We start from the raw sequence: 12,692 nt of genomic DNA on the forward strand, positions 1-12,692 counted from the left end.
AATATTATCATGTTTAGTAAAACATAATTTATGCCATTTAAATGAACACAAATTTAAAAGAAAACCCCAAGATGAATGCAAAAAATATTAAAATTGAGACATAAAGTCAAATTTGGATTAAACTAATTCCAGAACAGTATATCAAAATATATGTTATGGTCCAAAATAAATATATAGGTATAATCGGTACTGTCCCGGTACGCTGACATGCTTTTAGTATACCCTTCAAACTGGTACCGAAAAGCCGGTGCACTATTTTCGCTCAAAAATAAACTTGACGCTAGGTAGTGGGAACCAGAACATACACAGACGAAAATGTCCAGAGTCAAGTTTAATGGAACAGTTGTACCAGCTCTTAGAAATGCACTTAAGCTAAACAGATACCGTAAGATAAATCTTATACAGCGAATAAAGCAAAAATAAAGCCTTTCAGTGTCTTTTCTGCGAGTCGTGTATGCTGTGTAGTTCGCTGTTCAGTTGTAAATTTTGTGTCCTCTAATCACAGGCACTTGTGCCTGTGCCTTTAATACACCTTATCGCTATTTAATCGCCATTACTGAATATAACACAGGTTCCCGTAAAATTTTGACATCACAATACAAAATATCTGTCACCACTATGGAAAAGTGATTGTTGTATGCGTCAAAAGTTCAAGCAGCTGGGTCAGCCGCCGGGATTAGTGATAAGTTGTATAGGTGGGTCTCATTGAGTTCTAAGCGTGACGGGGGATTGCCGATTTTTTGTAAGCGTGACATGTGAAAGTCAAATTATTGTGGCGTGAAAACAGGAAATGAGGTCTTGTGGGAACTGGGAAATGACAAAAAAATGAGAACTGCTTACGTACAAAGTGTAAGCGGGATACAGGAACCTGACAAATTAGTAAGTGGGATCTGGGATCATAACCCCCCCAATGAGAACCCCAGTATAATGCTCTATAAAATTATATTAATAGGAGAAATATTTAACAATGTAATAGCCTTTGGATGAATTTTGACCCAAAGAAAAAAGTACTGTCTTGATCCCTCATTCCCTGGCTGCTGTGATCTACATTTTGTAACCTGCAAAACCTTCATAAAACGATTTCACAACACTTCTAAAAGCACACTATGAATCTAGTATTTGAACTTTTATTTAAGTATACATGGATTCAGATTGGGTGAAAAAATCATTATCATTATCATCTTCCAATAATGGTCAGGAGTCGTAGACAACTGTAAATATTAACCTAAAGGATTTTGACCACAAAAAAAATTACAAATACGATGCGGTCCAGGAACTCCATCCACCTAATGCTTTGATAGTGTATATTTCTTCTTTATTATATAAAAATTGCATCAAATTTTATTTAAATATTTTCTAAACCCCATGTTACGTTTATTATCTTAATTCCGCAAAGATATATCTGAAATGATAATAAAATCAATCAGATGAATTGGTCACCTGTGTGGTTGTACGGTAAGTCCCCCCATGTGTAGTAATCATGTATGGAGGACTGATTTATGATATATTAAACCATGTTTTAGTAATGGGCCAATAAGTAAGGGGAAAGAAATATAAAAAAAAATCAAGTCAATATGATAAAGAAATTGGTGAAAAAGAAGAATAACATTTTCTTTTATTAAAATCAGAAAAAAAAGAAAAGTAAAAACATGATTATATAAAAAGATAAAAATGTCAATAGTATGGTTAATAGTTTTCTCATAACAAAATAGCCATCCTTCAATATTCTGAAATGCACCACAATCCCTGTCAATGGGTTTAAAGTATTGCAGTAAATATAGTGATTAAATATATAACTGAAAATGTTATTTCAGAGTCAATATAGTTTCTTTTAATTCTTTAGAATGGAAAAAAATATCCAAAAAAAAAACCAGCAAGCTTGTGTCAAACTTTCATATACACATTTCTTAAAGATACAGGATCTTTACAATTTAATTGAATTATCTTCCTTTAATTTTGGCATGACGTAAATTGTCTTCTTCAAAATTAGAATAATATACCAAAATTTTTTCAGTAAAGACACACACAGACACAGAAGTAAAGGGCAAAGTTATTGGAAGGGCGTAATTACCGGACTCGACTGTATTTATAAAATTTAGAAATATTTTTGTTAACATGGTTTGAGTGCCTAAAATCATTTTGTAATCTTCACCAATATTTTATATACAAAAAAAAGCCATGAAATGAAATGATATTAAAATTTCAAGGTTTTAAACATCAATGTGAATTTAATTGTTTATATACATTGCAGGAAAAGCAGCATACGAATATAGATGGGACCAGTCGGTTGATCATCTTTTCCCAGAGCACTATAAACAAAGATGTGAGGAATTTATGAGACGATTGCCAAAACCAGTTCACTACAAACCAGCTGAGAGCAAGTGGAAAATCAGTCCAGAGACTGACCGATGGTGAGAACTGAAATGAAAACAAAACTGTTGGGTAGAATAATACCGTCCAATACAAGCAATATTTTGGTATTTCTTTTCATGGTAGTTCACAGAAGCTAAAAATCACTGTAGTAACTATAAGCATGATAAACATGGTAAAAAAACAAATTATGTAAACACACAATTGTAGGGATTGCCATGACCTGTTGTATAATGGCACACCAAAATCGTTAAAATGTCTTCTGCCAGTCAAATGATCCCTGCCATCATTTACATTATCTTCCCACATCACCAAATGATCCCAGATATTGTCAAAATTTGTTTTCATCTCTCTACCAACTGCTATTGTTATCAATTTTGATTAAAAACATGTATTTGAATAAGTTAACCCTAAGCCTTTTTATAATCCAAAGATAATTGTTGAAGTGTTTTAAATTGCTGAGGAATATATGGCTAAAGATCACTAATCACTTGTACAGATATTGTTGAGATTATCGCGGGAACATAACGTTCCCACTATTGTACGTTTATTGTCGACGTCGTATTGTCAGTGACGTCGCCTTGGGCCGAAATACAAACTTCTATATAAAATGTAATGGCTGAATAGTTGTTGTTATATCGTTATATCATCTATAGATATCTTAACACATCTTTGGCTATCATAGTGTTAGGTGTGCATGAGCCTTTCTGATGAAGGTTAATCCAGAAAACTGCATCTGATCATCAGATATGAAATGTCTGGTTGGCTCAAATATTTTTTGGAAGCCATCATCTGATGCTCATAAACTTATAAAATGTCAATAAACAATAATGCACAACTTCTGTGGGTTTTTTTCAACAATAAAATAATTGTAACAGTTATATTTTCATTGAATAATTTAAAAAGTAAACAGAAGGCAGATAAATTTACCGGTACAAGATGTTATTTATTAATTGTGAATTTGTCATATACCGTAAATTCAGAAATTATTGCGTGCATTTATTATTGCGATTTTGTCATTTTAGACTTAAATGCGATTTTAATTTTTATGATTTTCAGAAAAATCCTGTTAAATTCATAAAAAAAAATTCAAAATGCGAGTTTAAATTATTGCGTTTACAACTCAGTCGTATTTTTCGCAATAATAAAAACCTCGCATTAATTTCTGAATTTACAGTATGTAGAACACAATTTTTAGGATTTTGTTGCTTTTTCTTTTCAGGGAGGTTAACAATGATGAACCTGTTTATGTTGTGTACCCAGAACAATGCAACGATGGCCTGTGGGGTGGCGAAGGAATTGTTCAAGGAGAATATATCGCAAGATGGAAGAGGAAACGTTCCTTGGAGTAAGTTGCCTTCAGGTTTAATCAACCATTTTCTACATAAGAAAATGTCTGTACCAAGTTAGGAATATGACAGTTGTTATCCATTCATTTGATGTGTTTGAGCTTTTGATTTTGCCATTTGCTAAATTAGGAACTTTCCATCTAGAATTACTATTTGCATTAGACTTATTTCTTGGTGGAAATTAGTTCTTAGTTCTAAAACATTGTAATTAAAAAATAGTATATTTAGAGCACTATATGACACAATTCTTGTAGCAAATAATAACTACCTTCTATGATACTATGTTAATGAACATCTGCAAGAAAATATTAGAATCCGACATACAGAGAAACAAAGGGAGATAATAAAAACTGAGATTAGATGAATATCACAGTTAGTGTTTATGATACTGTTGAATATAAAACTGATGTTTGAACAACAAATTGTTAAATTTGTCAACCAGTAATGTGTATAGTGTAATAATTCACCTTAGCCCTATTCATTGCTGAAATGAGAATCTGTCCAGCATGTATTGATGTCATACAACAATCACTTTTCCATTGTGTATTCAGATATTTTGTATCAAGACGTCAAAATTTTATGGGAACCTGTGTGATGTGTAGTAATGGCTGACAAATAGCTATAAGGTGTTTTATAGAATAAATCTATGAGGCAAATTTCTGTACCACACCAAATGTTTCTCGGATAACCTTCACAAGAAATGCTGAAAAAACAAAATAGGGGAGACAATTTTGAGACACTTTTTACAATGAAAATTTCCAAATATAAACAAACATGCTTCAAAGGTAGGGTTTTACTGTTATCTGATGATACAGAATAAATTAAAAGCTAAGGAACAATTCTTTGGTGTGACTTCTAACATAGAGTAAACTTTATCTGTGTTTAACACCTGTCATGCATGTGGACAATATAAGTTCTGTACATAAAACAGATTATTTTTGTTTTTCAGATTTCCAAAAATATGGCGACCAAGTTTGATAAGAAGAATATTTTACAGTGAAATTTTAGATAAATGGTACCATGTAGTAGTAACACCTAGAACATTAGATTTAATAGATGAGGCAAATGGGTTTGATAACTACATTTTAAAGGTAAGTGTATTATTTTTGTGAGTTTTTTATGCCCCACCTACGATAGTAGAGGGGCATTATGTTTTCTGGTCTGTGGCTCCGTCCGTTTGTTCGTCCGCAGGTTAAAGTTTTTGGTCAAGGTAGTTTTTGATGAAGCTGAAGTCCAATCAACTTGAAACTTAGTACACTTGTTGCTTATGATATGATCTGTCTAATTTTAAAGCCAAATTAGACTTTTGACCCCAATTTTACGGTCCACTGAACATAGAAAATGAAAGTGTGAGTTTCAGGTTAAAGTTTTTGGTCAAGGTTGTTTTTGATGAAGATGAAGTCCAATCCACTTGAAACTTAGTACACTTGATGCTTATGATTATGACCTTTTTTAATTTAAAAACCAAATTAAATTTTTGACCCAATTTCACGGTCCATGGAACATGGAAAATGATAGTGCCAGTGGGGCATCCCTGTACTTTGGACACATTCTTGTTTTCTCATAAAAAACATCTAAGATGAATACAATGTGCTTAGAATTAAATAAATTGAGGGCTGGTGAAGAAGTGTGTGGGGAGGGGCTTAACATTTTTCTGAAAAACAACAACACACAATTATGTCATATTTCATTTGTAGCTTGACAGTGATGAGTCTGATTCCTGGTCAGATCTGTTTGATATTTACTTCTTTTTAAAACTGCATTGTTTGTTTATTACCGGTAGGAAAATCTGACGTAAAATTCTAAATATTTTTTTATTCAGGCTATTAATCAATGAGTGATAGATTATTCTTAGTAGAAATTTAAAGGTCCTTGTGAATAAACTACACAGAGAACAATAGCCATTGTATTTATTTAATGGGACAATAGAACTGCCAAAATAGCCACCCATGTTGGTAGGACTGTTTTAAGGTTGTTAAAAACTTCTATAATCACTGCCAAAAGATTATAGAATAACCAATAGGAAATGAATCTGTTGAAAAGTTTCATTTGGTTCTATTTGCTTGTTCATGTATGAATTGAATGACTTTGTACACACTTTAAATAGAATTTTTCAAATGAATGGCCAAATGGAAAGCAAGTTAATTTCTGCATTCTCTTTTCCTAGCAAATAAGATTTAGAAATGTATTTCCAACAATAATTTAAAGGCTGGAGATTTAAAGTTTATCTACTTTATAGACACATGAGAGAGATCTGAATTCTAAGCTGGGTATGAACTTTAAAAGAGCCATGTTGCTAGCTTTGGTTAGACAGGATATGTATCCTGATGACCCAGAGAAAAAGCAGAAGATTTGTGACAAATACAAAGAATTTATCATTCCGGTAAGTTTAGTAACAAAACAGCATCTAATCCATGTAGTTATGATAAAACATGCATTTTACAAGACAAGTTAGCAAAAAATTACTCATACTACAAAATCTCACAGTTCAAGAAGCAAAGATATAACATGAACATCTTGGTTTTCATAACTTTTTATTAGATATCTTATACTCTTAGAAGTTAGATCCCACTTTTCCAAAAAAAAAAAAAAGATTGATAGTATTTACATTTGTCTGAATGGAATTTTTAGTACAAAACTTGGTTTCTTCATAATGCCTCAGATAAAAAAATAACCACTATAGTTAATACTATCTGCTCTGTCTACAAAATGGGTGGAACCAGAAAAATATCACCAGCTTCTATATTTAGTGGCTAACTTTAAAACCTTGGGGCTGTCTGAAGTCTTATTTTCCTCTACTTAAAACTTACCATTCCAAAAACAAACAAACCATTTATTTTTATACGCCTGTATGTTTGTGGTTTACTGTTGTCTGTCTGTCTGTTCGTTGTCAACATGTCAGATATTAACTCAAAAACGCTCTAACCAATTTGAATAAAACGTTGGTGGATTGTTTATAACTCATGACGTGAGCTTCTTTTTGTTGGTTTTTTTTTAATTTAAGCTATTATGTTTCCGAGTTCTGGTTTTTTTTTTCATTAAAAAAAGGGGGGATCTTCCAGTTTTCTGACAATAACTCAAAATTTTTTATTGTGTTTTGCAGGAAGAAGAGGCAGAATGGTTAGGTTTATCAATAAAAGAAGCAATTAAAAAAGGAAAGCAACTCCAGGAAGAAAATAATCCTCAAATACCATTGAAATATTCACTTACCAAAGTCTTAGCCCTTCGGCTAAAAGGTAAGTTGATTTAAAAACAATAAACTAGAGGAAATTAGATATTCACAAAACAGTTCGTGTGTATTGGGAATTTGTCACTTGATGGTAAATTCAAGTTTTTATTCACTGATGAGAGTGAACTATGTTATGTTTTGGCTAACTTCTGCTATGATGTGTTATTTAAAATATAAACATATTGATATAATTTTAGATAGTTGTGTGTTTTGAAGAAATGATTTTATAGTCTCTCATAAGTATTTTTAGAGTGGCTCTTGTTGTTATGAATGATAATGTGTATGAATATATATAAACAAATGGAGAAAATGGGAACCGGATATAAAAATGTGACTGGTTAAGTTTTAACATGTTTGTGAGTGCTCAAGCATTTCATACTGTATTGACCAGTAACAAATAGTTTGTCATAGTGATGGCATGTTAAAATTTTTAAAAAGTATAATTGTGTTTTTTGAGCAGAACAAACATAAATTGATATCATAAACAGATTACTGTTGAACTTAAGAAATCCATATGATGTTTTTATTCTTTTGAAAAAAGGGACAAAAACTGATGTTCTTCATTATTTTTCGTTTCAGAAATCTCTCAAAACAAAGACCAAGATTCTGCTGTGGATGAAGGATTGACAAATAAATTCAAAAAACTTAATCCATTTTCAAAATCAGACGACAAAAGAAGTTGATATTAAGTCAGTTTTACATGAATGTTCTGATGTAACCTTGAATAGATGTGTGGATGTGGCGAGAAAGGATTAGACATTTAGATTGTACAGATTTAAGTCAAGACATTTAAAGCATTGAACGATGCTCTAAAAACCATTTTTAAGTGCTACATCATACTTAACTGTGACAATCTAAGATTTAAGAATAAACAAAAATATGTTTAATTTGATTGCTTATTTTTTTCACTTAGCCGGTCAACACTAAAGGGTTGTAATTTAGAAACCTGCATGTGGCAGGTGTGTTCGTTTACTGAAATCATTTATAAGATTGCTTAGGATTGTCAGTTTTCCTGCTAATGGTTAATGATTCTCTCTGGGCTCTGTGGCTTCCTCCACCACTAAAAACTTACCAGCTAGATAATGCCAATAGTGCTAAAATTGGTGTTAAACCTCATCAACCAATCATACCATTGGCGGATTCAGGGGGGGAGTTGACCCCCCCCCCTTTTTTTTTGGCTGATCAATGCATTTTAATGGGGACATATAGTTGGAACTCCCCTTTTTAAAATGGCTGGATCCGCCCCATCATACTTTTCCTTCAAATATATATATAATGCAAACATATACAACATGAACTTAAAGTGGATGTCAGAATTGTGTATATTTTAAAATGATACTGGTAAATGCTGCACAAAAACTCTTTCAAAAAAGAAAGATTATTATTCAAGATAGCCCATAGAAACAGATTGAGTGGAATAATAAAAATATGTCAGAATTTAAAAGGTTATGAGCATTCACCTAAAGCATGCTTAATTTTTTCTTACTTTCATTATGCTCAAACAAACAAAAAGATCAAAGGACGAATCCTTTTATTGTTGTTCTTCATCTCAAAGTTATAATGTATTGATACCATGTACAAGAATGTCAAAAGTGCTGACAATTAATATACCTAATTTCTGAACATAACATTAGAATAGAGTTTATCTTGCCAAGTTGTTTTTATTCAATTTTAATTGGATCAGTTCATAAAAGTAATGACCCAACTAATGTTTTTTAGTCTAGCCTTAACAGAGTCAAAAGGCAAGGCATAGGTATGCTGTTTCCAGGTGGCGACAACCGTTTTTGTATCAGTTTGTGATTAGGTCTAGTTTTTGGTAAACAACTTGTGGTAGGTTAATGATATTCGGTATGTAGTTGTAGTAGCGTTGGCACATCTTATTTCAATGAAGATTCTTTGGCACTGCAGCCTCAGTCATACACTATTATCTTTGAAACTTTTGCTTAGTTTACATTGTATTAGATCAGTTTAAGATGAACCGCTCATGTTGTCAATGATATTTAGGGAGCAAATGTATTGGTATTAGCAAGTCTTGTTTCCATGGAGATTATAATAGCCTTATCTCCTCTGTCAACTTTGAAACTTGTTCATAGTTAATGTTTGTGTTTTGGCTTGTTTAGGAATATTTGCATAACTTCATTAACTTGCATGTGAAAAGATTAATTGTAAATTTCAACATTTGTATTATCAAAATTACATGTCTGTGTTAACAGTTTATTTATATACAAAAAAGAAGATGTGGTTTGATTGCCAATGAGACAACTGTCCACAAGAGACCAAAAAGACACAGACACAGACATTTTACAACTATAGGTCTCCATATGGCTTTCAACAATGAGCAAAGCCCATGCAATGAGAAAAACCAATACTGTATAGTCATTTATCAATTGAGAAAAGTAACAGCCTAATTTATAACAAAGCAATTTTCAAAGAACTTTGTCAATTATCAAAGACCTGCAGTAAAACTGTATGTTGTTTGTAAATCTTCTACTGCTAAGTGTTTGAGGCTTAGATTATATGCACAGGTCTTCATGTCTTTTATGTACAGCAAATTGTTGTAGTGTATTGTTTTATTATCTCCATATCAGATTTGAGGTCTTTTGTTTGTGCATGAAAAATTCCTAAAACTTTAAATATGCTGTTAATTTATGTCAAATTGGTCAGAAAAATTCTTAACTTTCATTTTGTTTATTAGTTTTAAAACTGTTAAAGATAGAGAGAAAAAATCAACAAGACACAATCTGCAAATATGTCAACATAGCCAAATTATCAGACGACTCAATATTAGAGTTACTGCCCATTAATAACCATTTTCACTAAAAAGTTGTCATTGTTGAGGTGAGCAACACAGGCTCTTTAGACCCTTTAGTTATGTTTGTTGTAGAATGCAGAAGGAAAAAAACGGATTAAAATCCATCTGGCAGGTTCCATCAGACTTTGACCTTATTTTCATAGTTCAGTGGTAAAAGTTTTTGGCCCAAATGACCAGGGGTGGTGTTCTTGAAAGTATCCTAAGATTCGTCCTAAGACACATCTTAGACAAATTTTAGGATGGACTTAAGATCAACTTAGAACACTCTTAAGTTGTGCCTCGAAGTTATCTCAGACTTATCTTATATTAGGACGTCCTAAACATATCCTAAGTCGAAATTTTAAATTGTTCAAGATATTTTTTTGATAAAACATGTATTAATGACGAAATTATTTAATAAAATAGTTTAAGAATTTTATAATAACACTAGAACAAACCCGTGATATAGCGGGTCCGTGACTGAATCAAAGTATAAAACTATATGCGCAAGCCTTATTTTAGTAGTATCTTAAAAAGTCATGCCGATTATAAGATAAACAGTTTTCTCTGCTTTGAAATCTTTCTGTTTGAACCCGTCGTACCGGAACTTATAATCAATTATTGGTAATATTAATTATTTGGAAAACATAAGGTCCTGTAATGAAGTATTTTTTAATCAACAGCATTGTCCTATATTAGTTATGAATACAGTTGAATTCTTTGATTCGCTGTTTCACATCATACCCGCTAACAAATTGAAAACTGTACCTATACGCCTTATTTTTAGTCCAGATTTTTAGTATTCATATTTTTATCCTAGAAAGTCATTAAAATACTACAATAGGTAACAATTTGACAATTTAGTAGTGTCAACCCTGTGATTATGACCCGTGTATATAGCATATTAATACTGAATACACCGTTTGGTGGTGCGACTGTCAGATGCGGAACGTACAGATAAGGTAATAGGTAACAGGTGAATATACTATTGGTATCGGTATCGGACTTGACCCGGAACTTCTTAATTATTGGCAATATTAATTACGTGGAAAACAAAAGGGTCTGGAGTGGTGTAATTTTTAATCTACACCTTTGAACTATATTAGTTGTATATAAAATTGAATTCTTTGATTCGTCGTTTTTACGTGATGACGGCTGACAAATTGGACCTCGTAATTTTAGTATTATAGATGTACAGAATTAAATGCATAATTACCAATGTAATTATATTTAAAAAGATTGTTATTTAAACTGGAAAACAAATTGTTTTGAAATGAGAATTAAATTTGTAGTGTAATCGTATAGTGAAACACGAAGTCAAAGTTTAAAATCATGCACAATTTTTTTATATACGAGCTAATAAACGATGGTGCGTTTCATTTCAGGTTGATTTTCACATAAAATAATGAACAAAATGCGAAATCTAAACTTTATTACACTAGGATGAAGATAGGATGATCTTAAGACACCTTATTGGGTGTCCTAAAGTTAGGAAGAAAAATGAGATATATGATAAGTTAAGAGAGCTTATAGAACACGACTTAGGACAAAGACTTGTCATAAGATAGACTTAGGACACGTCCTAATCCTAAGATAGTTTCGAGAACACCACCCCAGGTGTCGATAAGCTGTTAATGCAGCATCAAAGAAGCAAAAAAAAAAATGGCTGACCCGTGTTAAGAGAGAGCCACATCTCTTGCACGTTAAAGACACCCTTGTAGATTTCGAAAAAGAGTAGGCTAATGCCGCTACAAGGCAGCACCCGCAAAGTGGAAAGGGATTAATATAAGTTGCAAAACTTGTTTCCCAATCCAATCTAAATAAATATGTTTAAACTAAGCAAAAAAAACAACATAAATAATGTATCAACAATTACCTGCAGACAGCCGTTCCACTCCACGACTGAACATGAATTCAAAAATGTATGAAGCTATTAGCAGTCCTGAAATACCCCATATAGAAGCAACAACAAAGCTAAAAAGATATATCTTTCCATATAAGGGGTAATTCCAAAATGATACAGTTTTTAAAAGATTAGTTTGTGTTAATTTTAAAAAGATTTGGAAAACATAAAGGAGCCACATTATTAACATAGGTATTCTGTCCCCAAAACTTAATTGATTATCTAAAATGTAAATAAACACACAAAAGTAAACACTCAAGTACAGGTGAGTAAGTTGTCATTTTCTTGATTGAGTAAAGCATTGTTAGACATCTCCAATCAAATTAATCAAGTACTGGGGTGAGCTGTTAGAGTATTATGAGCTTACAGTTTAATTATAAGAACAGATCCTGCCATTAAGTTGACATTGTTTTCTCTGCAGTCTAATCCTACTGAATAGCCAAAGCCAAAATTTCTCAAAATTTTAAAGTTTTATGTATAGTAGATATAAAAAAAATATTTTGAAATAGTGCTTGATTGTTATAATAATTTGTGAAGATGAAGTTTGAAGAAAATCAAGGAAGAAAACGTATTTTGATAAACAATGAATTGGTAAGTTTAGTTTCAGTATAGTAAATATATTATATTATATATATACTATGACAAAACATTTAAATATAATTATTTTCTCTATTGTAATTATTGATTTTTTTTTTCATTTTATTTATCATTACGTACTTTTTTAGATTCTAATTAAATTGAAACCATTTTACGCAATTGTCAGGTGTTGTGCTAAAAGTGTAGCGTTTCAAGGGATCTGTTTTCTTTTCGAACAGAAATGAATGAATACAAATCATCTCTACACAACAACACGGAAACTCAAATATCATATGGAAAGTTGTAAACCTTAGAATTGATATCAATTTGTCAGTCTAAAAACTTTAAAAGATGATTCTTCTGACGAAAAATGTAACGATTCTCAAATGTTTATTTTATTTGCTTTAAATACTTTAAATATTGTATTCATTTTGTATATGCAAATCATTAATTTACGCATATTCTAATTTTAAT

At 31.6% G+C, this 12,692-nt stretch overlaps 1 protein-coding gene across 1 annotated transcript; it reads left to right on the plus strand.

The window, feature by feature from the left end:
- Nucleotides 1-254: 254 nt before the first annotated feature.
- Nucleotides 255-7,828, plus strand: LOC143041938 (large ribosomal subunit protein bL28m-like). Its single transcript, XM_076214104.1, has 7 exons — nt 255-385; nt 2,252-2,411; nt 3,593-3,718; nt 4,669-4,810; nt 5,959-6,102; nt 6,823-6,955; nt 7,528-7,828. The coding sequence occupies exons 1-7, from the start codon at nt 316-318 to the stop codon at nt 7,629-7,631; spliced, it is 879 nt and encodes a 292-aa protein (XP_076070219.1). The 5' UTR covers nt 255-315; the 3' UTR covers nt 7,632-7,828.
- Nucleotides 7,829-12,692: the final 4,864 nt, after the last annotated feature.

This window comes from Mytilus galloprovincialis, chromosome 8, assembly GCF_965363235.1.
Source record: "Mytilus galloprovincialis chromosome 8, xbMytGall1.hap1.1, whole genome shotgun sequence".
Classification (NCBI taxonomy): domain Eukaryota; kingdom Metazoa; phylum Mollusca; class Bivalvia; order Mytilida; family Mytilidae; genus Mytilus; species Mytilus galloprovincialis.